The sequence below is a fragment of the Rhinichthys klamathensis genome, unplaced genomic scaffold (assembly GCF_029890125.1).
Source record: "Rhinichthys klamathensis goyatoka isolate OS25496 unplaced genomic scaffold, OSU_Roscu_1.1 h1tg000267l_1, whole genome shotgun sequence".
NCBI lineage: Eukaryota > Metazoa > Chordata > Actinopteri > Cypriniformes > Leuciscidae > Rhinichthys > Rhinichthys klamathensis.
The window spans coordinates 1,125,001-1,152,016 of record NW_026606788.1 but is presented as its reverse complement, the minus strand read 5'-3'; the positions used below and the strand labels follow the sequence as shown (position 1 = coordinate 1,152,016).

At 41.4% G+C, this 27,016-nt stretch overlaps 3 protein-coding genes across 5 annotated transcripts in view; 1 reads left to right on the top strand and 2 right to left on the bottom strand.

The window, feature by feature from the left end:
- Positions 1–944, top strand: part of si:dkeyp-97b10.3 (NACHT, LRR and PYD domains-containing protein 1a allele 5) — a 42,788-nt gene extending 41,844 nt beyond the window's left edge. For both annotated transcript variants that reach the window (XM_056267977.1, XM_056267976.1), the window contains exon 15: positions 799–944. In XM_056267977.1, coding sequence (XP_056123952.1) covers positions 799–821 — 23 coding nt within the window. In that variant the 3' untranslated portion in view covers positions 822–944. The remainder of the gene's footprint in view (positions 1–798) is intronic.
- A 917-nt stretch (positions 945–1,861) lies between these two features.
- il12a (interleukin 12a) lies at positions 1,862–6,846 on the bottom strand. Its single transcript, XM_056267978.1, has 7 exons — positions 6,501–6,846; positions 6,239–6,363; positions 3,816–3,932; positions 3,342–3,383; positions 3,131–3,250; positions 2,832–2,876; positions 1,862–1,997 (listed from the first exon to the last, which is right to left on the bottom strand). The coding sequence occupies exons 1-7, from the start codon at positions 6,508–6,510 to the stop codon at positions 1,866–1,868; spliced, it is 591 nt and encodes a 196-aa protein (XP_056123953.1). The 5' UTR covers positions 6,511–6,846; the 3' UTR covers positions 1,862–1,865.
- A 599-nt stretch (positions 6,847–7,445) lies between these two features.
- schip1 (schwannomin interacting protein 1) overlaps positions 7,446–27,016 on the bottom strand; it is a 200,022-nt gene continuing 180,451 nt past the window's right edge. For both annotated transcript variants that reach the window (XM_056267982.1, XM_056267984.1), the window contains exon 8: positions 7,446–8,050. In XM_056267982.1, coding sequence (XP_056123957.1) covers positions 7,999–8,050 — 52 coding nt within the window. In that variant the 3' untranslated portion in view covers positions 7,446–7,998. The remainder of the gene's footprint in view (positions 8,051–27,016) is intronic.

Here is a 27,016-nt window from a genome sequence, read left to right as displayed (position 1 = left end):
TCTTGAACCGTTCCCTTCTAAAAGATGCTCACAGCCAAACGCATTTTCGAATGTGTGCGGCCACAGGATTGGTTTGCAGTGATCGACCTGAAGGACGCCTACTTTCATGTCTCCTTTCTTCCTCGACACAGACCGTTTTCTCTGTTTGTTTTCGAGAGGCGGACATACAAGTACGCGTTTTGTGCAAAAAATGTTTTGCTCTTGTTGGGCTTTTGATGATGATAATTATGTATATATTGTGTTGATTTATTTGAGGATGTGAACTATATTTTCTTAACTGGGTATTTATGGGAATGTGTTCGATATTGGCATTTAAAATATTATGACTTTTAAGAACAACTGATCATGTGACTCGAGGTAATTAAGAGACACCTGAGAGCTCAGACCACAACTGAGCGAACCTGAGGATGCTATATGCCAAATAAACGAGTAAAGTCAACAGTGTGCTGTAGAGTGTTCTTATTATTGTCATATGTTAAATGTTTGTCATACTTATTCAGCAATTGTTATGCTATGTTAATGCTATCAAAGCATTGTTTCCAATTAGCAAGTTAGCATTTACTGAATTAGCTAGTTCAAGTTTGCCAAATCTTCTCAACAAAAAATATTTGTTGAGATTACATGATAATTTTAAGTTAAATGAATGAATTAGCTTACTTAGACATTTGAATTGATCAACTTTTATTTTTCGAGTACAAAACGAGTTTTGCTTGTTACTAACTTATCATGGTTTACAGTGTAGTATTTGTTTTTCCTAATGTTTGGATGTGAATGCGTCTCTGTCTCGTGGTTTTCCAGAGATGCTGCAGAATAACTCATGACGTTGGGTCCAGCGGTGTGTATGCTGAGCGTCTGTGGATCTGTGTGAGGAACATCACTGAAGCTCTGTTGGAGAGCGGTGGAGACGACGGCCCGTCACACTGAGATCTGGTGCTGACCTGAGATCTGTGTGAACCTGACGCTCTCATTGTTTTATATGTAGCTCTTTAGTTCTGACAGTTGTATATATTTTTTTAGAAGTTGTACATATTTAAACGTGTCTTCCAAAGGAAGTAGAACTCAAAGTTTGTCTTTGTTGAATTATGAACTGTGATGGTCTGCATTAGTTTCTCAGGTGCAGATGTTATGGACCGATAATGTTGCTGATATCATGATATTCATGCAGAACACACACTTGAACATATGAATATTTCAGCAAACAGGCTCCTTAGGTTTCTCTGTGGTATGAAATGTGTGTGGTTAAATCCGCACCTGTCACACTTTCTCAGGGGAATCGCTTTATTTTGGTGGCGTTTCATTTACCTAGGGTGACCTTTTCTTCTTTAGATGAATAAATCATGAAATGATTGAAAACACTAACAGGGGTTTGGTTGTTCATTTAGGAGCTAAACAGTTATAACTTTTATCTTTTTCTTGTGCCACTCTGAAAATATATGGGGCATTTACAGCTTTCTGTGTATTCTTGACTTGAATAACAGTGTTTCAGTCTAGTTTTGATCTACCCCATCCAAAGTCATTTTTACTGTTCAGTTTCAGTCAACGCTCTTAATCTGTCTCTAAAGTCTTTAATCTGAACATTTCCCCCAAAAAATCAATCTCTTCAAGACTTCCTTTACTTGTTTTTAGATATCATGCACACAAACACAAAAAAGACATTTTTTGTTACACAAATATTTTAATAAATAGTTAATAAATAATGTATTACATGAATGTCAATAAATAATTTATCAAAACAAATAAATAGATTCAATAATGAACATAAATATTCAGCATGGAGATGTGAGTATGTCATCTAGCTTATAAATATGAGTGTCATGCAGTGGTTTCCGGTGTGATTGGTCATGTGAAGGCTGTAGTGAGCGACATCACTTCCTGTGGTCTCCAGAGCCGATGTATGCGAGCGCTCTGTTCATGGTGATGGCCCGCACGTGGAAGCCCTTCAGTGTTTTACACAGGGTCACGCGGTCATCGAAGGACGGCTCGCTCCACACGCGCCACTGCGAACAGAGAGAAAGAGCGGATGAATGGAGGAAGGAGTGTGTACAGGGCTTCACATTAACATACATACATGTATTATATATAAAAGTCTAGAAGGAGTGACTGCGTTACACGTCACTTTGGCAGGTTGACTTTTATATATAATACATTTTTCAATTGTAGTTTTTTAAAAAGGCATCTGAAGTAATAAACTAAATGCAATGTAGTTTGTCAAAAATAATGATTTTTTGATGCAGAAATATCTGAAACGCTTCCAATACTCATTTTCCACAGAATAGATAGACATCTCTCTCTTATCTCTCCGACAGCGAGTGACACACAAACCCGCCTCCATTCACTCACTCGTTTCATTTGCTCCGGATGAATATTGTTCGTGTTATAGGGCTTGATTTTCAGCGTGGGATTGTGGGTACTGTGCAGAATTTTACTTATAATAGTAATAAATCATAATTTTACCCAAAGCGCGGCACACAAAGCCTCCTCTCAGTACTCAATTCAGTTGAATTCGCTGCTTATTGCGCTTAAACAGTCAAATACACACAAAATTGTGTCGAAATGCCGGTCTTGGCGAGGATTCACGTGAACACAGTCAGTTATGTTGTTTAAGTGAAAATAAACAGTTGAGAAAGAAAACGTGTAACAGTGTATTGGATCCGTGCATTCAGCCTAATATTCCTGCTGCCATATTATGAGATCATTAAAAAAAGATCTATATGGCAGTTTTTCCCTATGGCATTGCTGTCCAGTGAGAATGCTGAGTGTACTAGTGACTGGAAAAGCACTCGCCACAGTGACTGGTGAGGAAACCAGTAAAGAGGACAAGAGACACTCACCTGAGGAAGCTCTCCAGCAGCGGCAGCTCTGTCTGCTGTCAAGCACTTCAAAACAAGCAGAATTATGCCTTATTAGAGTCTTCATCACACACAGATGACAAACCTTTTTACCCTTCAACATATAAACTCTAAATTGAAACGTCAGGTGTGTTTGGACTGGAAAACTAGCTTGCTAACCAAACGTCCGCCTCGTTCTGCTACTGTTCCTCGAACATCGCATTATTTCACAGTAAATGTTTCAAGCAGTGGCGATTGATCTGAAACATGATTCAGTGTGTTGTTGAGATGGAGATTCTCACCTCCTCGAGGTCAGTGGTGGCCGTCTGGACCGGACTCAGATCACTCGCTGTGGGCTTGTAGGAGTTCAGCAGGAGCTTATAATAGTGCAGATCTCCTCTGATGTTCCTCAAACACTCCTCCTGAGAAGAAAACACCAGCGCGTGAGAGACCCGACTCAAACCGGAACGATCGGATGGGTATTAAACATATTAAACATGTCAGCAGACTCACCTCGTTGAAAGAGGAGGTCCTCTGGCTGGAGCAGGACATGGCCTGAAATCACAAGTGTTTTACAGCATTAATAAATTAGTAAAAGATGAGCAGAACAACACACACACACACACACACACACTATAAGCAGCAATCGCAAGGCCAAGGGAGATGTTTGGTCGTAACAGACCTGGTCAAGTTCAAACACTATGACCAGATTTACTCTTCTTTAATGATGAAGTCTAGCATTAATAACCAGAGGATGCAGTTTTTCATGCGGTGAACCAATAGATTGAACTTTGCCTCCAGAACCTTTGGCTTTTAACTTTCGGCTGAAGTTTACGCTCTTTCTCATGAAGTTGCTGCTGTCACGAGTCTCGTGGAAGACACGTCTCCAGGCCGCTGAGCTCAAAAGTGATCAGCTTAAGCAGAGAGGAAACCTTGATCTGTGAGGAGGGAGTGAGTGTGTGTGTGTGTGTGTGTGTAAGTCCTCACATCATCCGAGGCGCTGGGCTGACAGACAGAGCCGGTCTGAGTGTGAGGAATCATCTGAGCCTCCAGATCAGTGCAGTTAAACCCAGCAAACAGATCCTGATGCTCCATCTTCCCCTCCTGCGCTCAACACACACACGACACATTCACATCACACATCAACACTATTACTGTTCAAAAACAGTTCATATTAAACATGTATGCATGTATTTCTTCTATATATGTCTTCAATCCTGTTTCTTGTAAAATCCCTTGAAAAAGCCAACAACAAAGTGACATCATCCTCTCAGTGACATCATTTTGGAGGGAAACCAGCAAAACAAACATCAGCGTTTTCAACAGAATTGTGGGATGTTTCGTGTCACATGTTTGAGATCAGTCTGATAATATGAGCATGTTTGGAGAGGATCTTCGAGTGGATGTTGTCTGACTGCAGCTGAGTCGAGTTCTAGTGTAGTTCTACTGGTGAAGAGTGGAGCTGACCAGAGCTACAGCACAACACATTACAGTCATACACATCCACATCGGGAACCATATTACACATATATACAGAATAACATTATTTACCAGACACCCACTACACTTTCTAAAGGGCTTTTCTCCACAGAGAACCTTTCAGTTCGTAGAAATAGAACACTTTTCACTGTAAAACCTAACAGTAATATTCACTCAATTAAACTGAGTTCACTGCACTCAAATAATACCGAAACTTCAAGTGTCTTGAATGACTGAAACATAACTCAAACTGAATGAGTTATAGAACATTTCTAGATCCCAGAATGTTAATTGAATAATAATTGTATACACCTGCTGTTAAAAAGCAGAATCACTGAAGGAAAGAGAAACACAAGAAATAAAACGTTTAAGGTCACCATGATGGAGATCAGCGTTTGCTTTAGTTGGGCTCTTGACCCTTGACGTTTGATTATATTATTAGTTGTTTTCGAAACAAAGATTCTACAACATAAGAACTAGCAATGTTATGATTATCAGATAGTATAAAGGATTTTTCAGAACATGTAATTCCTTACCAAAGCTAACACAGATATCAAGATTCAGCATATGAATCTCAACAATGGTGACCATTAAAAGCGATTCTTACTGCAATGCATGCTGGGTACTACCATAATACAAACCTTATCCATGGCTCCCAGCATGCATTGCAGCATGAATTATTTTGTAATGGTCACCATTGTTGAGATTCATATACTGATTATTGATGTCTGTGTAAGTCAGCATGATACCATAGAGGTTTTTAAAATCTGATAGTAACAACACTGGGCCTTACAGCAGAATCACAGTTCTTATATAATGAATAATACAAGTTATATCACCTGTTTAATCAGAGATTATTCTCTAGAAAAGATCAGAGAATCAAGACACCAAATGATGATTCATCATTCCATAAATCATCATCAAAAATAAAATTTTCTTTTGGCTTTTGTGCCATAACAAATGTGTTATATAAACACTCAGTTACAGCAGGCAGAGGAAAACCTGGTGTTATAAAGTCAAGGGTCAAGAGCCCAACTAAAGCAAACACTGACCACTATCATGGTGTCTTTAAATTAAACTCAATAAATCATCTTCATCTAAACCTCTGTTCATTCACAATAACACCTTCTGTAGACGCATGATAAAAGTCAAACTGGTTAGTAATAAGTGAAGCTGGTAATGCTGTTTGTGGAGTTGTTCAATCCTCCTCTGCTGAGATCTTGAGAGATTTAAACATATTTTATCTTCAGTTGATTAAATCTAATGTTGTGGTTGGAAGTCAGTTGTAGTTCTTGTGTTTCTCTTTCTTTCAGTGATGTTAACAGCAGGTGTTCATCATTAATGCTCAACAATCACTTAATTTCTTGACTGCAATATCTACTTTTAGTGAACTCAACTGAAATAAGTTCAGAGTACTCATAGCTATTGTTTTTTATAAACTTAAATGAATTGAGGCAATCGGTTTCCTCAAATGAAATGAGTTAGCTTAACTTGTTGGGTTTTACAGTGTACTGAAAGCCCTTATAATGCATTATACAAGTATTTTAATGCAGTAATTCTGCCTAGTAATTCACCTTATAATGCACTGTATGGTCTTATGAATAATTGTAACCACAGTTATAATACATTATAATTCTTATCTGTTCAATGTACATGCGTTTAGAAAGTATAATGCATTAAAACACATGACAAACAAGCAATTTCAGAATCTGCAAATATTATAATGCATTTGAACTTTGGTTACAATTATTTATGAAAATATATGATGTATTATAATTTATATTAAAAATACCATTATAATGCATTATACATAAGGGCTTTAAGTGGAGTGTTAGCCACTTTGTTTTCTTGGTGAGAAGAATGTTTTAGTGTCCAGACTCCACTGGTGTTCTGCACACATCTCGCTCAGTAACAGTGTTAGATGAACGTACCTTCTCCATGATGTGTGTGAGGCTGGAGAGCAGAGATCTGGCAGAGCTGGCGCACCGACACGAGTGTGTGTTCAGAGGAACCGGAGAACCCAGCGCAAGAGCCACAACTACACACAACACAGCGCCTGCACACACACACACACACACATCATCAGACACGGTCTCACCTCACACAGATGTCAATCACAGAGTCCTCAACACATCACCGTGTCGTCAGGTCAGAGTGTGTGTTCTAGTAAGAGTCTGATGGCTTTATACTCACAGATCTTCATGGTGTGTGTCGTCAGGTCAGAGTGTGTGTTCTAGCAAGAGTGTGATGGCTTTATACTGTACTCACGGATGATGTGGGGAATCCCTCACTGATGCTGTCAACCTCACTGGTGTGCTACACACACACACACACACACACAGAGAGAGAGAGAGAGTTTTTCTTTTGGTTTGTTGTTGTGCTGAAACTGGAATAAACACACACGCACGCATCATCAGTGACCTCAACACACACTGACATTTCACTTCATTCAAAAGTCACAACCACAAATCTCAATTCATCTCATCAATACCTCTATAAGCTGATGAAGATGATCTGTTGTAGTCTTCTCTTCTCACTCTTCATCATACTCTGTACTGTGATGTTTTTCCAGCAATGTGGTGAACTTACAGAATTTCTTTTTGTCGCAATAATGTGTAATAACAGTCATATGCGGCCTCAAATAGAATATGATACATACATTTACTTGATCTGTGGGTGTTGACAAATTTCCAAAGTGAAACACATTCATTTACAAAATGGCAAATAATTAAATCGAGAAAGAAAAGCCACTTCTGAGATGACTAATGCCGTTTCTGGAAATGAGTGTCACTGAAACATGTTTGTGGATGAAAGAAAATGTACAGTAAATCACATCTGAACGGTTCAAAACGTGATGTGAAAGTCAGTGTTTAATCGTGTTCACAGTTAATCCGTAACACTTACAGTGAGGCTCACTTCTTAACATTAGTTAACGCACTGGGAACTAACATGAACAGCTGGATTTGTATTAACTAACATTAACAGATTAATAAACACTGTAACAAATGTATTGCTCATTGTTAGTAATACATGAACTAATGCTAACTAATGAACCTTATTGTAAAGTGTTACCAGTTAATCAGTTTTATTCTAAATCATTAATCATAAATCATAAAGACGATCCAGCACGCCACAGTCTATGAAACCAAGTTTTATTTTTCTTATTTTATACATATCTGTACATAAGCATCTCCCTCAAATAAAGAATCTGAATACAATAGAATGAAAATGATATTAACACACTTATTATTATTCAAATGACTCATGTCAGAATCAACATTCACGAACTGTTGAAAACCAGTCGGAGTGAACGTTACCGAAAGCTACAGGTCGAGTACAAGGCAGGCGTGCTTCCCTCCTCACACACACACACACACACACACACACACACACACACACTGTCCACCTGGAGCATGACACGGGTAAATCACGGCTGCTCAGAACACTCGCTTTCTTCTTCTTTTCTAAAACTTGAATTAAATTTCTCACAAGGCGCTTTTACACCATTGTATGCTTTGACGGTTATAATTTAGTGGCGACGGTAAGAGACTGTAGCGGATGAGTGAGCGAAGGCCGAGCGCTGGAGTGTGTGGGACGTCCCGCTCGGGGTCTCGTGAGGAACGTGTGTGTTATGATGAACCACAGAAGCAAAGGAAAGGTGTGTGATCTGATCTGATGGTGTGGAGGGTCTTCATTTAGATGGCGTTTTCTCTGCCAGGTGTTTCTGCTGGCTCTGAGCGTGCCTGTGGACACACACACACACACACACACACACACGTTGAGTTTTAATGTTTTTTTAGGGACTCTCCATAGGTGTAATGGTTTTTATACTGTTCAAACAGTATATTCTCTCTCCTTACGCTAACCCTACCCCTAAACCTACCCATCACACACACACACACACACACACAAACGCACTAACCCTACCCCTAAACCTACCCATCTCACACACACACACACACACACACACAAGCACTAACCCTACCCCTAAACATCACACACACACGCACTAACCCTACCCCTAAACCTACCCATCACACACACACACACACACACACACACACACACACGCACTAACCCTACCCCTAAACCTACCCATCACACACACACACACACACACGCACTAACCCTACCCCTAAACCTACCCATCTCACACACACACACACGCACTAACCCTACCCCTAAACCTACCCATCTCACACACACACACACACACACACACACACACACACGCACTAACCCTACCCCTAAACCTACCCATCTCACACACACACACACACACACACACACACACACAGACGCACTAACCCTACCCCTAAACCAACCCATCTCACACACACACACACACACACACACACACACACACACACACACACACACACACACACACTAACCCTACCCCTAAACATCACACACACACACGCACTAACCCTACCCCTAAACCTACCCATCACACACACATACACGCACTAACCCTACCCCTAAGCCTACCCATCGCACACACACACACACAAACTAACCCTACCCCTAAACCGACCCATCTCACACACACACACACACACTAACCCTACCCCTAAACCTACCCATCGCATACAAACACACACACACATACCCTACCCCTAAACCCCACTGTAAAAAAATATTGTTGGTTTAAGTTAAAAAAGTAAGTTACCTGGTTAAATTTTTTTGTTCATTAAAATTACAATTTTTTAGTTAATACAATGAAGGAGATTGGTTTATTATTAGAAACTCCAAATATTATGTTATCTGAATCACATTAATTATCTAACTTGATTTGACAAATCATGAAAATAATTTTTTACAGTATAGCTAACTTTAATATAAATAAAGTTCTTCCGGTTTTATTTAGAGGTATTTGGGTCACACTTTATATTAATTGGCCATAAATACTTTGCCACAAACCATTTGATACAATTTACTTATTGTGTACATTTATGTTAGTGCTACATTTTTCTATATATCCTAATCATTTAACAAATGTGTTTTCATTACTTCAATAAGCTCACTGTTTCTGGCTTTAATTACTACATTGTTTAAATGAATACATTTTTAGCCGACTGTGTGATTTTGTATATGTGCATTTCTGAACCGCATAAGTTGGACTCGGTCACCTCTGAGAACAGATCACTCTAGATTGATTAGAAATGCTTTTGCTGTAAAGCTGCTTTAAAAAACTAACCCTAACTATAACCATTCCCATCTCTAATCTCCTAAAGCCACGGCCAGAACATGTGGGAATTCCCCAGAACACATGAAGTTCAACAGTAAACACAGTCTCGTGAGTCGTGGGTAGTTAGAGTAGTTCAACAGTAAACACAGTCTCGTGAGTAGTTAGAGTAGTTAAACAGTAAAGACACAGTCTCGTGAGTCGTGGGTAGTTAGAGTAGTTCAACAGTAAAGACAGTCTCGTGAGTCGTGGGTAGTTAGAGTAGTTCAACAGTAAACACAGTCTCGTGAGTCGTGGGTAGTTAGAGTAGTTAGAGTAGTTCAACAGTAAACACACAGTCTCGTGAGTCGTGAGTAGTTAGAGTAGTTCAACAGTAAACACACAGTCTTGTGAGTCGTGGGTAGTTAGAGTAGTTCAACAGTAAACACACAGTCTCGTGAGTCGTGGGTAGTTAGAGTAGTTCAACAGTAAACACAGTCTCGTGAGTCGTGGGTAGTTAGAGTAGTTCAACAGTAAACACAGTCTCGTGAGTAGTTAGAGTAGTTAAACAGTAAAGACACAGTCTCGTGAGTCGTGGGTAGTTAGAGTAGTTAGAGTAGTTCAACAGTAAACACACAGTCTCGTGAGTCGTGAGTAGTTAGAGTAGTTCAACAGTAAACACAGTCTCGTGAGTCGTGGGTAGTTAGAGTAGTTCAACAGTAAACACACAGTCTCGTGAGTCGTGGGTAGTTAGAGTAGTTCAACAGTAAACACACAGTCTCGTGAGTCGTGGGTAGTTAGAGTAGTTCAACAGTAAACACACAGTCTCGTGAGTCGTGAGTAGTTAGAGTAGTTCAACAGTAAACACACAGTCTTGTGAGTCGTGGGTAGTTAGAGTAGTTCAACAGTAAACACACAGTCTCGTGAGTCGTGGGTAGTTAGAGTAGTTCAACAGTAAACACAGTCTCGTGAGTCGTGGGTAGTTAGAGTAGTTCAACAGTAAACACACAGTCTCGTGAGTCATGGGTAGTTAGAGTAGTTCAACAGTAAACACACAGTCTCGTGAGTAGTTAGAGTAGTTCAACAGTAAACACAGTCTCGTGAGTCGTGGGTAGTTAGAGTAGTTAGAGTAGTTAGAGTAGTTCAACAGTAAACACAGTCTCGTGAGTCGTGGGTAGTTAGAGTAGTTCAACAGTAAACACACAGTCTCGTGAGTCGTGGGTAGTTACAGTAGTTCAACAGTAAACACACAGTCTCGTGAGTCGTGGGCAGTTAGAGTAGTTCAACAGTAAACACACAGTCTCGTGGGTAGTTAGAGTAGTTCAACAGTAAACACAGTCTCGTGAGTCGTGGGCAGTTAGAGTAGTTCAACAGTAAACACACAGTCTCGTGGGTAGTTAGAGTAGTTCAACAGTAAACACAGTCTCGTGGGTAGTTAGAGTAGTTCAACAGTAAACAAAGTCTCGTGGGTAGTTAGAGTAGTTAAACAGTAAACACACAGTCTCGTGAGTAGTTAGAGTAGTTCAACAGTAAACACACAGTCTCGTGGGTAGTTAGAGTAGTTAAACAGTAAACACAGTCTCGTGAGTCGTGGGTAGTTGGAGTAGTTAAACAGTAAACACACAGTCTCGTGAGTCGTGAGTAGTTAGAGTAGTTCAACAGTAAACACACAGTCTCGTGAGTCGTGAGTAGTTAGAGTAGTTCAACAGTAAACACAGTTTTGTGGGTAGTTAGAGTAGTTAAACAATAAACACAGTCTCGTGGGTAATTAGAGTAGTTCAACAGTAAACACAGTCTCGTGAGTCGTGGGTAGTTAGAGTCGTTCAACAGTAAACACAGTCTCGTGAGTCGTGGGTAGTTAGAGTAGTTCAACAGTAAACACACAGTCTCGTGGGTAGTTAGAGTAGTTAAACAGTAAACACACAGTCTCGTGAGTCGTGGGTAGTTAGAGTAGTTAAACAGTAAACACACAGTCTCGTGAGTTGTGGGTAGTTAGAGTAGTTAAACAGTAAACACACAGTCTCGTGAGTCGTGGGTAGTTAGAGTAGTTCAACAGTAAACACACAGTCTCGTGGGTAGTTAGAGTAGTTCAACAGTAAACACAGTCTCGTGGGTCGTGAGTAGTTAGAGTAGTTAAACAGTAAACACAGTCTCGTGAGTCGTGGGTAGTTAAGAGTAGTTCAACAGTAAACACAGTCTCGTGAGTCGTGGGTAGTTAGAGTAGTTAAACAGTAAACACACAGTCTCGTGAGTCGTGGGTAGTTAGAGTAGTTCAACAGTAAACACAGTCTCGTGAGTCGTGTAGTTAGAGTAGTTCAACAGTAAACACACAGTCTCGTGGGTAGTTAGAGTAGTTCAACAGTAAACACACAGTCTCGTGAGTCGTGAGTAGTTAGAGTAGTTCAACAGTAAACACACAGTCTCGTGGGTAGTTAGAGTAGTTCAACAGTAAACACACAGTCTCGTGGGTAGTTAGAGTAGTTCAACAGTAAACACAGTCTCGTGGGTAGTTAGAGTAGTTCAACAGTAAACACAGTCTCGTGGGTAGTTAGAGTAGTTAGAGTAGTTCAACAGTAAACACACAGTCTCGTGGATAGTTAGAGTAGTTAAACAGTAAACACACAGTCTCGTGAGTCGTGGGTAGTTAGAGTAGTTAAACAGTAAACACACAGTCTCGTGAGTCGTGGGTAGTTAGAGTAGTTCAACAGTAAACACACAGTCTCGTGGGTAGTTAGAGTAGTTCAACAGTAAACACACAGTCTCGTGAGTCGTGGGTAGTTAGAGTAGTTCAACAGTAAACACACAGTCTCGTGGGTAGTTAGAGTAGTTCAACAGTAAACACAGTCTCGTGGGTCGTGAGTAGTTAGAGTAGTTAAACAGTAAACACAGTCTCGTGAGTCGTGGGTAGTTAAGAGTAGTTCAACAGTAAACAGTCTCGTGAGTCGTGGGTAGTTAGAGTAGTTAAACAGTAAACACACAGTCTCGTGAGTCGTGGGTAGTTAGAGTAGTTCAACAGTAAACACAGTCTCGTGAGTCGTGGGTAGTTAGAGTAGTTCAACAGTAAACACAGTCTCGTGAGTCGTGTAGTTAGAGTAGTTCAACAGTAAACACAGTCTCGTGAGTCGTGGGTAGTTAGAGTAGTTCAACAGTAAACACACAGTCTCGTGAGTCGTGAGTAGTTAGAGTAGTTCAACAGTAAACACACAGTCTCGTGGGTAGTTAGAGTAGTTCAACAGTAAACACAGTCTCGTGGGTAGTTAGAGTAGTTCAACAGTAAACACAGTCTCGTGGGTAGTTAGAGTAGTTAGAGTAGTTCAACAGTAAACACACAGTCTCGTGGGTAGTTAGAGTAGTTAAACAGTAAACACACAGTCTCGTGAGTCGTGAGTAGTTAGAGTAGTTCAACAGTAAACACACAGTCTCGTGGGTAGTTAGAGTAGTTCAACAGTAAACACACAGTCTCGTGGGTAGTTAGAGTAGTTCAACAGTAAACACAGTCTCGTGGGTAGTTAGAGTAGTTCAACAGTAAACACAGTCTCGTGAGTCGTGGGTAGTTAGAGTAGTTCAACAGTAAACACAGTCTCGTGAGTCGTGGGTAGTTAGAGTAGTTCAACAGTAAACAGTCTCGTGGGTAGTTAGAGTAGTTCAACAGTAAACACAGTCTCGTGAGTCGTGGGTAGTTAGAGTAGTTCAACAGTAAACACAGTCTCGTGAGTCGTGGGTAGTTAGAGTAGTTCAACAGTAAACACAGTCTCGTGGGTAGTTAGAGTAGTTCAACAGTAAACACACAGTCTCGTGGGTAGTTAGAGTAGTTCCACAGTAAACACAGTCTCGTGAGTCGTGAGTAGTTAGAGTAGTTCAACAGTAAACACAGTCTCGTGAGTCGTGGGTAGTTAGAGTAGTTCAACAGTAAACACAGTCTCGTGAGTCGTGGGTAGTTAGAGTAGTTCAACAGTAAACACAGTCTCGTGAGTCGTGAGTAGTTAGAGTAGTTCAACAGTAAACACACAGTCTCGTGAGTCGTGAGTAGTTAGAGTAGTTAAACAGTAAACACACAGTCTCGTGAGTCGTGGGTAGTTAGAGTAGTTCAACAGTAAACACAGTCTCGTGAGTCGTGGGTAGTTAGAGTAGTTCAACAGTAAACACAGTCTCGTGGGTAGTTAGAGTAGTTCAACAGTAAACACAGTCTCGTGGGTAGTTAGAGTAGTTCAACAGTAAACACACAGTCTCCGGAGTCGTGGGTAGTTAGAGTAGTTAAACAGTAAACACACAGTCTCGTGAGTCGTGAGTAGTTAGAGTAGTTCAACAGTAAACACAGTCTCGTGGGTAGTTAGAGTAGTTAAACAGTAAACAGTCTCGTGAGTCGTGAGTAGTTAGAGTAGTTAAACAGTAAACAGTCTCGTGAGTCGTGGGTAGTTAGAGTAGTTCAACAGTAAACACAGTCTCGTGAGTCGTGGGTAGTTAGAGTAGTTCAACAGTAAACACACAGTCTCGTGAGTCGTGGGTAGTTAGAGTAGTTAAACAGTAAACACACAGTCTCGTGAGTCGTGGGTAGTTAGAGTAGTTCAACAGTAAACACAGTCTCGTGAGTCGTGGGTAGTTAGAGTAGTTCAACAGTAAACACAGTCTCGTGAGTCGTGGGTAGTTAGAGTAGTTAAACAGTAAACACACAGTCTCGTGGGTAGTTAGAGTAGTTCAACAGTAAACACACAGTCTCGTGAGTCGTGGGTAGTTAGAGTAGTTCAACAGTAAACACAGTCTCGTGAGTCGTGGGTAGTTAGAGTAGTTCGACAGTAAACACAGTCTCGTGAGTCGTGGGTAGTTAGAGTAGTTCAACAGTAAACACAGTCTTGTGAGTCGTGGGTAGTTAGAGTAGTTCAACAGTACACACAGTCTCGTGAGTCGTGGGTAGTTAGAGTAGTTCAACAGTAAACACACAGTCTCGTGAGTCGTGGGTAGTTAGAGTAGTTAAACAGTAAACACACAGTCTCGTGAGTCGTGGGTAGTTAGAGTAGTTCAACAGTAAACACAGTCTCGTGAGTCGTGGGTAGTTAGAGTAGTTCAACAGTAAACACAGTCTCGTGAGTCGTGGGTAGTTAGAGTAGTTAAACAGTAAACACACAGTCTCGTGGGTAGTTAGAGTAGTTCAACAGTAAACACACAGTCTCGTGAGTCGTGGGTAGTTAGAGTAGTTCAACAGTAAACACAGTCTCGTGAGTCGTGGGTAGTTAGAGTAGTTCGACAGTAAACACAGTCTCGTGAGTCGTGGGTAGTTAGAGTAGTTCGACAGTAAACACAGTCTCGTGAGTCGTGGGTAGTTAGAGTAGTTCAACAGTACACACAGTCTCGTGAGTCGTGGGTAGTTAGAGTAGTTCAACAGTAAACACACAGTCTCGTGAGTCGTGGGTAGTTAGAGTAGTTCAACAGTAAACACAGTCTCGTGGGTAGTTAGAGTAGTTAAACAGTAAACACACAGTCTCGTGAGTCAAGGGTAGTTAGAGTAGTTCAACAGTAAACACACAGTCTCGTGGGTAGTTAGAGTAGTTAAACAGTAAACACACAGTCTCGTGAGTCGTGGGTAGTTAGAGTAGTTCAACAATAAACACAGTCTCGTGGGTAGTTAGAGTAGTTAAACAGTAAACACACAGTCTCGTGAGTCAAGGGTAGTTAGAGTAGTTAAACAGTAAACACACAGTCTCGTGAGTCGTGGGTAGTTAGAGTAGTTAAACAGTAAACACACAGTCTCGTGAGTCGTGGGTAGTTAGAGTAGTTCAACAGTAAACACAGTCTCGTGCGTAGTTAGAGTAGTTAAACAGTAAACACACAGTCTCGTGGGTAGTTAGAGTAGTTCAACAGTAAACACACAGTCTCGTGAGTCGTGAGTAGTTAGAGTAGTTAGAGTAGTTCAACAGTAAACACACAGTCTCGTGAGTCGTGAGTAGTTAGAGTAGTTCAACAGTAAACACACAGTCTCGTGGGTAGTTAGAGTAGTTCAACAGTAAACACACAGTCTCGTGAGTCGTGGGTAGTTACAGTAGTTAAACAGTAAACACAGTCTCGTGGGTAGTTAGAGTAGTTAAACAGTAAACACACAGTCTCGTGAGTCGTGAGTAGTTAGAGTAGTTCAACAGTAAACACACAGTCTCGTGAGTCGTGAGTAGTTAGAGTAGTTCAACAGTAAACACACAGTCTCGTGAGTCGTGAGTAGTTAGAGTAGTTAAACAGTAAACACACAGTCTCGTGAGTCGTGGGTAGTTAGAGTAGTTCAACAGTAAACACACAGTCTCGTGAGTCGTGGGTAGTTAGAGTAGTTCAACAGTAAACACAGTCTCGTGGGTAGTTAGAGTAGTTCAACAGTAAACACACAGTCTCGTGAGTCGTGAGTAGTTAGAGTAGTTAAACAGTAAACACAGTCTCGTGAGTCGTGAGTAGTTAGAGTAGTTCAACAGTAAACACAGAGTCTCGTGAGTCGTGAGTAGTTAGAGTAGTTAAACAGTAAACACAGTCTCGTGAGTCGTGGGTAGTTAGAGTAGTTCAACAGTAAACACACAGTCTCGTGGGTAGTTAGAGTAGTTCAACAGTAAACACACAGTCTCGTGGGTAGTTAGAGTAGTTCAACAGTAAACACAGAATCTCGTGAGTCGTGAGTAGTTAGAGTAGTTAAACAGTAAACACAGTCTCGTGAGTCGTGGGTAGTTAGAGTAGTTCAACAGTAAACACAGTCTCGTGGGTAGTTAGAGTAGTTCAACAGTAAACACACAGTCTCGTGAGTCGTGGGTAGTTAGAGTAGTTCAACAGTAAACACAGTCTCGTGGGTAGTTAGAGTAGTTCAACAGTAAACACAGTCTCGTGAGTCGTGAGTAGTTAGAGTAGTTCAACAGTAAACACAGTCTCGTGAGTCGTGGGTAGTTAGAGTAGTTCAACAGTAAACACAGTCTCGTGGGTAGTTAGAGTAGTTCAACAGTAAACACAGTCTCGTGAGTCGTGAGTAGTTAGAGTAGTTCAACAGTAAACACAGTCTCGTGAGTCGTGAGTAGTTAGAGTAGTTCAACAGTAAACACACAGTCTCGTGGGTAGTTAGAGTAGTTCAACAGTAAACACAGAATCTCGTGAGTCGTGGGTAGTTAGAGTAGTTAAACAGTAAACACACAGTCTCGTGAGTCGTGGGTAGTTAGAGTAGTTCAACAGTAAACACAGTCTCGTGAGTCGTGGGTAGTTAGAGTAGTTCAACAGTAAACACACAGTCTCGTGAGTCGTGGGTAGTTAGAGTAGTTCAACAGTAAACACAGTCTCGTGAGTAGTTAGAGTAGTTCAACAGTAAACACAGTCTCGTGAGTCGTGGGTAGTTAGAGTAGTTCAACAGTAAACACAGTCTCGTGGGTAGTTAGAGTAGTTCAACAGTAAACACAGTCTCGTGGGTAGTTAGAGTAGTTCAACAGTAAACACACAGTCTCGTGGGTAGTTAGAGTAGTTCCACAGTAAACACAGTCTCGTGAGTCGTGAGTAGTTAGAGTAGTTCAACAGTAAACACAGTCTCGTGAGTCGTGAGTTGTTAGAGTAGTTCAACAGTAAACACAGTCTCGTGAGTCGTGAGTAGTTAGAGTAGTTCAACAGTAAACACAGTCTCGTGAGTCGTGAGTAGTTAGAGTAGTTCAACAGTAAACACAGTCTCGTGAGTCGTGAGTAGTTAGAGTAGTTAAACAGTAAACACAGTCTCGTGGGTAGTTAGAGTAGTTCAACAGTAAACACAGAGTCTCGTGAGTCGTGGGTAGTTAGAGTAGTTCAACAATAAACACAGTCTCGTGGGTAGTTAGAGTAGTTAAACAGTAAACACACAGTCTCGTGAGTCAAGGGTAGTTAGAGTAGTTAAACAGTAAACACACAGTCTCGTGAGTCGTGGGTAGTTACAGTAGTTAAACAGTAAACACACAGTCTCGTGAGTCGTGGATAGTTAGAGTAGTTCAACAGTAAACACACAGTCTCGTGAGTCGTGGGTAGTTACAGTAGTTAAACAGTAAACACACAGTCTCGTGAGTCGTGGATAGTTAGAGTAGTTGGAGTAGTTAAACAGTAAACACACAGTCTCGTGAGTCGTGGGTAGTTAGAGTAGTTCAACAGTAAACACACAGTCTCGTGAGTCGTGGGTAGTTACAGTAGTTAAACAGTAAACACAGTCTCGTGGGTAGTTAGAGTAGTTAAACAGTAAACACACAGTCTCGTGAGTCGTGAGTAGTTAGAGTAGTTCAACAGTAAACACAGTCTCGTGGGTAGTTAGAGTAGTTAAACAGTAAACACACAGTCTCGTGGGTAGTTAGAGTAGTTCAACAGTAAACACACAGTCTCGTGAGTCGTGAGTAGTTAGAGTAGTTAGAGTAGTTCAACAGTAAACACACAGTCTCGTGAGTCGTGAGTAGTTAGAGTAGTTCAACAGTAAACACAGTCTCGTGGGTAGTTAGAGTAGTTCAACAGTAAACACACAGTCTCGTGAGTCGTGGGTAGTTACAGTAGTTAAACAGTAAACACAGTCTCGTGGGTAGTTAGAGTAGTTAAACAGTAAACACACAGTCTCGTGAGTCGTGAGTAGTTAGAGTAGTTCAACAGTAAACACACAGTCTCGTGAGTCGTGAGTAGTTAGAGTAGTTCAACAGTAAACACACAGTCTCGTGAGTCGTGAGTAGTTAGAGTAGTTAAACAGTAAACACACAGTCTCGTGAGTCGTGGGTAGTTAGAGTAGTTCAACAGTAAACACACAGTCTCGTGAGTCGTGGGTAGTTAGAGTAGTTCAACAGTAAACACAGTCTCGTGGGTAGTTAGAGTAGTTCAACAGTAAACACACAGTCTCGTGAGTCGTGGGTAGTTAGAGTAGTTCAACAGTAAACACAGTCTCGTGGGTAGTTAGAGTAGTTCAACAGTAAACACACAGTCTCGTGAGTCGTGAGTAGTTAGAGTAGTTAAACAGTAAACACAGTCTCGTGAGTCGTGAGTAGTTAGAGTAGTTCAACAGTAAACACAGAGTCTCGTGAGTCGTGAGTAGTTAGAGTAGTTAAACAGTAAACACAGTCTCGTGAGTCGTGGGTAGTTAGAGTAGTTCAACAGTAAACACACAGTCTCGTGGGTAGTTAGAGTAGTTCAACAGTAAACACACAGTCTCGTGGGTAGTTAGAGTAGTTCAACAGTAAACACAGAATCTCGTGAGTCGTGAGTAGTTAGAGTAGTTAAACAGTAAACACAGTCTCGTGAGTCGTGGGTAGTTAGAGTAGTTCAACAGTAAACACAGTCTCGTGGGTAGTTAGAGTAGTTCAACAGTAAACACACAGTCTCGTGAGTCGTGGGTAGTTAGAGTAGTTCAACAGTAAACACAGTCTCGTGGGTAGTTAGAGTAGTTCAACAGTAAACACAGTCTCGTGAGTCGTGAGTAGTTAGAGTAGTTCAACAGTAAACACAGTCTCGTGAGTCGTGGGTAGTTAGAGTAGTTCAACAGTAAACACAGTCTCGTGGGTAGTTAGAGTAGTTCAACAGTAAACACACAGTCTCGTGAGTCGTGAGTAGTTAGAGTAGTTCAACAGTAAACACAGTCTCGTGAGTCGTGAGTAGTTAGAGTAGTTCAACAGTAAACACAGTCTCGTGAGTCGTGAGTAGTTAGAGTAGTTCAACAGTAAACACAGTCTCGTGGGTAGTTAGAGTAGTTCAACAGTAAACACACAGTCTCGTGAGTCGTGGGTAGTTAGAGTAGTTCAACAGTAAACACAGAGTCTCGTGAGTCGTGAGTAGTTAGAGTAGTTCAACAGTAAACACAGTCTCGTGAGTCGTGAGTTGTTAGAGTAGTTCAACAGTAAACACAGTCTCGTGAGTCGTGAGTAGTTAGAGTAGTTCAACAGTAAACACAGTCTCGTGAGTCGTGAGTAGTTAGAGTAGTTCAACAGTAAACACAGTCTCGTGAGTCGTGAGTAGTTATAGTAGTTCAACAGTAAACACACAGTCTCGTGGGTAGTTAGAGTAGTTAGAGTAGTTAAACAGTAAACACACAGTCTCGTGAGTCGTGGGTAGTTACAGTAGTTAAACAGTAAACAGTCTCGTGGGTAGTTAGAGTAGTTAAACAGTAAACACACAGTCTCGGGAGTCGTGAGTAGTTAGAGTAGTTCAACAGTAAACACACAGTCTCGTGAGTCGTGAGTAGTTAGAGTAGTTAAACAGTAAACACACAATCTCGGGAGTCGTGGGTAGTTAGAGTAGTTCAACAGTAAACACAGTCTCGTGGGTAGTTAGAGTAGTTCAACAGTAAACACACAGTCTCGTGAGTCGTGGGTAGTTAAGAGTAGTTCAACAGTAAACACAGTCTCGTGAGTCGTGGGTAGTTAGAGTAGTTCAACAGTAAACACACAGTCTCGTGAGTCGTGGGTAGTTAGAGTAGTTCAACAGTAAACACAGTCTCGTGGGTAGTTAGAGTAGTTCAACAGTAAACACACAGTCTCGTGAGTCGTGAGTAGTTTGAGTAGTTCAACAGTAAACACAGTCTCGTGAGTCGTGAGTAGTTAGAGTAGTTAAACAGTAAACACACAGTCTCGTGGGCAGTTAGAGTAGTTCAACAGTAAACACAGTCTCGTGAGTCGTGGGTAGTTAGAGTAGTTCAACAGTAAACACACAGTCTCGTGGGTAGTTAGAGTAGTTGGAGTAGTTAAACAGTAAACACACAGTCTCGTGAGTCGTGGGTAGTTAGAGTAGTTCAACAGTAAACACACAGTCTCGTGGGCAGTTAGAGTAGTTCAACAGTAAACACACAGTCTCGTGGGTAGTTAGAGTAGTTGGAGTAGTTAAACAGTAAACACACAGTCTCGTGGGTAGTTAGAGTAGTTCAACAGTAAACACACAGTCTCGTGAGTCGTGGGTAGTTAGAGTAGTTCAACAGTAAACACAGTCTCGTGAGTCGTGGGTAGTTAGAGTAGTTCAACAGTAAACACACAGTCTCGTGAGTCGTGGGTAGTTAGAGTAGTTCAACAGTAAACACAGTCTCGTGAGTAGTTAGAGTAGTTCAACAGTAAACACACAGTCTCGTGAGTCGTGGGTAGTTAGAGTAGTTCAACAGTAAACACACAGTCTCGTGAGTCGTGGGTAGTTAGAGTAGTTCAACAGTAAACACACAGTCTCGTGAGTCGTGGGTAGTTAGAGTAGTTAGAGTAGTTAGAGTAGTTCAACAGTAAACACACAGTCTCGTGAGTCGTGGGTAGTTAGAGTAGTTCAACAGTAAACACACAGTCTCGTGAGTCGTGGGTAGTTAGAGTAGTTAGAGTAGTTCAACAGTAAACACACAGTCTCGTGGGTAGTTAGAGTAGTTGGAGTAGTTAAACAGTAAACACACAGTCTCGTGAGTCGTGGGTAGTTAGAGTAGTTCAACAGTAAACACACAGTCTTGTGAGTAGTTAGAGTAGTTCAACAGTAAACACAGTCTCGTGAGTCGTGGGTAGTTAGAGTAGTTCAACAGTAAACACAGTCTCGTGAGTCGTGGGTAGTTAGAGTAGTTCAACAGTAAACACAGTCTCGTGGGTAGTTAGAGTAGTTGGAGTAGTTAAACAGTAAACACACAGTCTCGTGAGTCGTGAGTAGTTAGAGTAGTTCAACAGTAAACACACAGTCTCGTGAGTAGTTAGAGTAGTTCAACAGTAAACACAGTCTCGTGAGTCGTGGGTAGTTAGAGTAGTTCAACAGTAAACACAGTCTCGTGAGTAGTTAGAGTAGTTCAACAGTAAACACACAGTCTCGTGAGTCGTGGGTAGTTAGAGTAGTTCAACAGTAAACACACAGTCTCGTGAGTCGTGGGTAGTTAGAGTAGTTCAACAGTAAACACACAGTCTCGTGAGTAGTTAGAGTAGTTCAACAGTAAACACACAGTCTCGTGAGTCGTGGGTAGTTAGAGTAGTTAGAGTAGTTAGAGTAGTTCAACAGTAAACACACAGTCTCGTGAGTCGTGGGTAGTTAAAGTAGTTCAACAGTAAACACACAGTCCCGTGGGTAGTTAGAGTAGTTGGAGTAGTTAAACAGTAAACACACAGTCTCGTGGGTAGTTAGAGTAGTTGGAGTAGTTAAACAGTAAACACACAGTCTCGTGGGTAGTTAGAGTAGTTGGAGTAGTTAAACAGTAAACACACAGTCTCGTGAGTAGTTAGAGTAGTTAGAGTAGTTCAACAGTAAACACACAGTCTCGTGAGTCGTGAGTAGTTAGAGTAGTTCAACAGTAAACACAGTCTCGTGAGTCGTGAGTAGTTAGAGTAGTTCAACAGTAAACACACAGTCTCGTGGGTAGTTAGAGTAGTTGGAGTAGTTAAACAGTAAACACACAGTCTCGTGAGTAGTTAGAGTAGTTCAACAGTAAACACAGTCTCGTGAGTCGTGGGTAGTTAGAGTAGTTCAACAGTAAACACAGTCTCGTGAGTCGTGAGTAGTTAGAGTAGTTCAACAGTAAACACAGTCTCGTGGGTAGTTAGAGTAGTTGGAGTAGTTAAACAGTAAACACACAGTCTCGTGAGTCGTGGGTAGTTAGAGTAGTTCAACAGTAAACACAGTCTCGTGGGTAGTTAGAGTAGTTGGAGTAGTTAAACAGTAAACACAGTCTCGTGAGTCGTGGGTAGTTAGAGTAGTTCAACAGTAAACACACAGTCTCGTGAGTCGTGGGTAGTTACAGTAGTTAAACAGTAAACACACAGTCTCGTGAGTCGTGGATAGTTAGAGTAGTTCAACAGTAAACACACAGTCTCGTGAGTCGTGGGTAGTTACAGTAGTTAAACAGTAAACACACAGTCTCGTGAGTCGTGGATAGTTAGAGTAGTTGGAGTAGTTAAACAGTAAACACACAGTCTCGTGAGTCGTGGGTAGTTAGAGTAGTTCAACAGTAAACACACAGTCTCGTGAGTCGTGGGTAGTTACAGTAGTTAAACAGTAAACACACAGTCTCGTGAGTCGTGGATAGTTAGAGTAGTTCAACAGTAAACACACAGTCTCGTGAGTCGTGGGTAGTTACAGTAGTTAAACAGTAAACACACAGTCTCGTAGGTAGTTAGAGTAGTTCAACAGTAAACACACAGTCTCGTGAGTCGTGGGTAGTTAGAGTAGTTCAACAGTAAACACAGTCTCGTGGGTAGTTAGAGTAGTTCAACAGTAAACACACAGTCTCGTGAGTCGTGAGTAGTTAGAGTAGTTAAACAGTAAACACAGTCTCGTGAGTCGTGAGTAGTTAGAGTAGTTCAACAGTAAACACAGAGTCTCGTGAGTCGTGAGTAGTTAGAGTAGTTAAACAGTAAACACAGTCTCGTGAGTCGTGGGTAGTTAGAGTAGTTCAACAGTAAACACACAGTCTCGTGGGTAGTTAGAGTAGTTCAACAGTAAACACACAGTCTCGTGGGTAGTTAGAGTAGTTCAACAGTAAACACAGAATCTCGTGAGTCGTGAGTAGTTAGAGTAGTTAAACAGTAAACACAGTCTCGTGAGTCGTGGGTAGTTAGAGTAGTTCAACAGTAAACACAGTCTCGTGGGTAGTTAGAGTAGTTCAACAGTAAACACACAGTCTCGTGAGTCGTGGGTAGTTAGAGTAGTTCAACAGTAAACACAGTCTCGTGGGTAGTTAGAGTAGTTCAACAGTAAACACAGTCTCGTGAGTCGTGAGTAGTTAGAGTAGTTCAACAGTAAACACAGTCTCGTGAGTCGTGGGTAGTTAGAGTAGTTCAACAGTAAACACAGTCTCGTGGGTAGTTAGAGTAGTTCAACAGTAAACACAGTCTCGTGAGTCGTGAGTAGTTAGAGTAGTTCAACAGTAAACACAGTCTCGTGAGTCGTGAGTAGTTAGAGTAGTTCAACAGTAAACACACAGTCTCGTGGGTAGTTAGAGTAGTTCAACAGTAAACACAGAATCTCGTGAGTCGTGGGTAGTTAGAGTAGTTAAACAGTAAACACACAGTCTCGTGAGTCGTGGGTAGTTAGAGTAGTTCAACAGTAAACACAGTCTCGTGAGTCGTGGGTAGTTAGAGTAGTTCAACAGTAAACACACAGTCTCGTGAGTCGTGGGTAGTTAGAGTAGTTCAACAGTAAACACAGTCTCGTGAGTAGTTAGAGTAGTTCAACAGTAAACACAGTCTCGTGAGTCGTGGGTAGTTAGAGTAGTTCAACAGTAAACACAGTCTCGTGGGTAGTTAGAGTAGTTCAACAGTAAACACAGTCTCGTGGGTAGTTAGAGTAGTTCAACAGTAAACACAGTCTCGTGAGTCGTGAGTAGTTAGAGTAGTTCAACAGTAAACACAGTCTCGTGAGTCGTGGGTAGTTAGAGTAGTTCAACAGTAAACACAGTCTCGTGGGTAGTTAGAGTAGTTCAACAGTAAACACACAGTCTCGTGAGTCGTGAGTAGTTAGAGTAGTTCAACAGTAAACACAGTCTCGTGAGTCGTGAGTAGTTAGAGTAGTTCAACAGTAAACACAGTCTCGTGAGTCGTGAGTAGTTAGAGTAGTTCAACAGTAAACACAGTCTCGTGGGTAGTTAGAGTAGTTCAACAGTAAACACACAGTCTCGTGAGTCGTGGGTAGTTAGAGTAGTTCAACAGTAAACACAGAGTCTCGTGAGTCGTGAGTAGTTAGAGTAGTTCAACAGTAAACACAGTCTCGTGAGTCGTGAGTAGTTAGAGTAGTTCAACAGTAAACACAGTCTCGTGAGTCGTGAGTAGTTAGAGTAGTTCAACAGTAAACACAGTCTCGTGAGTCGTGAGTAGTTATAGTAGTTCAACAGTAAACACAGTCTCGTGAGTCGTGAGTAGTTAGAGTAGTTCAACAGTAAACACAGTCTCGTGAGTCGTGAGTAGTTAGAGTAGTTCAACAGTAAACACAGTCTCGTGAGTCGTGAGTAGTTATAGTAGTTCAACAGTAAACACACAGTCTCGTGGGTAGTTAGAGTAGTTAGAGTAGTTAAACAGTAAACACACAGTCTCGTGAGTCGTGGGTAGTTACAGTAGTTAAACAGTAAACAGTCTCGTGGGTAGTTAGAGTAGTTAAACAGTAAACACACAGTCTCGGGAGTCGTGAGTAGTTAGAGTAGTTCAACAGTAAACACACAGTCTCGTGAGTCGTGAGTAGTTAGAGTAGTTAAACAGTAAACACACAATCTCGGGAGTCGTGGGTAGTTAGAGTAGTTCAACAGTAAACACAGTCTCGTGGGTAGTTAGAGTAGTTCAACAGTAAACACACAGTCTCGTGAGTCGTGGGTAGTTAAGAGTAGTTCAACAGTAAACACAGTCTCGTGAGTCGTGGGTAGTTAGAGTAGTTCAACAGTAAACACACAGTCTCGTGAGTCGTGGGTAGTTAGAGTAGTTCAACAGTAAACACAGTCTCGTGGGTAGTTAGAGTAGTTCAACAGTAAACACACAGTCTCGTGAGTCGTGAGTAGTTTGAGTAGTTCAACAGTAAACACAGTCTCGTGAGTCGTGAGTAGTTAGAGTAGTTAAACAGTAAACACACAGTCTCGTGGGCAGTTAGAGTAGTTCAACAGTAAACACACAGTCTCGTGAGTCGTGGGTAGTTAGAGTAGTTCAACAGTAAACACAGTCTCGTGAGTCGTGGGTAGTTAGAGTAGTTCAACAGTAAACACACAGTCTCGTGGGTAGTTAGAGTAGTTGGAGTAGTTAAACAGTAAACACACAGTCTCGTGAGTCGTGGGTAGTTAGAGTAGTTCAACAGTAAACACACAGTCTCGTGGGCAGTTAGAGTAGTTCAACAGTAAACACACAGTCTCGTGGGTAGTTAGAGTAGTTGGAGTAGTTAAACAGTAAACACACAGTCTCGTGGGTAGTTAGAGTAGTTCAACAGTAAACACACAGTCTCGTGAGTCGTGGGTAGTTAGAGTAGTTCAACAGTAAACACAGTCTCGTGAGTCGTGGGTAGTTAGAGTAGTTCAACAGTAAACACACAGTCTCGTGAGTCGTGGGTAGTTAGAGTAGTTCAACAGTAAACACAGTCTCGTGAGTAGTTAGAGTAGTTCAACAGTAAACACACAGTCTCGTGAGTCGTGGGTAGTTAGAGTAGTTCAACAGTAAACACACAGTCTCGTGAGTCGTGGGTAGTTAGAGTAGTTCAACAGTAAACACACAGTCTCGTGAGTCGTGGGTAGTTAGAGTAGTTAGAGTAGTTAGAGTAGTTCAACAGTAAACACACAGTCTCGTGAGTCGTGGGTAGTTAGAGTAGTTCAACAGTAAACACACAGTCTCGTGAGTCGTGGGTAGTTAGAGTAGTTAGAGTAGTTCAACAGTAAACACACAGTCTCGTGGGTAGTTAGAGTAGTTGGAGTAGTTAAACAGTAAACACACAGTCTCGTGAGTCGTGGGTAGTTAGAGTAGTTCAACAGTAAACACACAGTCTCGTGAGTAGTTAGAGTAGTTCAACAGTAAACACAGTCTCGTGAGTCGTGGGTAGTTAGAGTAGTTCAACAGTAAACACAGTCTCGTGAGTCGTGGGTAGTTAGAGTAGTTCAACAGTAAACACAGTCTCGTGGGTAGTTAGAGTAGTTGGAGTAGTTAAACAGTAAACACACAGTCTCGTGAGTCGTGAGTAGTTAGAGTAGTTCAACAGTAAACACACAGTCTCGTGAGTAGTTAGAGTAGTTCAACAGTAAACACAGTCTCGTGAGTCGTGGGTAGTTAGAGTAGTTCAACAGTAAACACAGTCTCGTGAGTAGTTAGAGTAGTTCAACAGTAAACACACAGTCTCGTGAGTCGTGGGTAGTTAGAGTAGTTCAACAGTAAACACACAGTCTCGTGAGTCGTGGGTAGTTAGAGTAGTTCAACAGTAAACACACAGTCTCGTGAGTAGTTAGAGTAGTTCAACAGTAAACACACAGTCTCGTGAGTCGTGGGTAGTTAGAGTAGTTAGAGTAGTTAGAGTAGTTCAACAGTAAACACACAGTCTCGTGAGTCGTGGGTAGTTAAAGTAGTTCAACAGTAAACACACAGTCCCGTGGGTAGTTAGAGTAGTTGGAGTAGTTAAACAGTAAACACACAGTCTCGTGGGTAGTTAGAGTAGTTGGAGTAGTTAAACAGTAAACACACAGTCTCGTGGGTAGTTAGAGTAGTTGGAGTAGTTAAACAGTAAACACACAGTCTCGTGAGTAGTTAGAGTAGTTAGAGTAGTTCAACAGTAAACACACAGTCTCGTGAGTCGTGAGTAGTTAGAGTAGTTCAACAGTAAACACAGTCTCGTGAGTCGTGAGTAGTTAGAGTAGTTCAACAGTAAACACACAGTCTCGTGGGTAGTTAGAGTAGTTGGAGTAGTTAAACAGTAAACACACAGTCTCGTGAGTAGTTAGAGTAGTTCAACAGTAAACACAGTCTCGTGAGTCGTGGGTAGTTAGAGTAGTTCAACAGTAAACACAGTCTCGTGAGTCGTGAGTAGTTAGAGTAGTTCAACAGTAAACACAGTCTCGTGGGTAGTTAGAGTAGTTGGAGTAGTTAAACAGTAAACACACAGTCTCGTGAGTCGTGGGTAGTTAGAGTAGTTCAACAGTAAACACAGTCTCGTG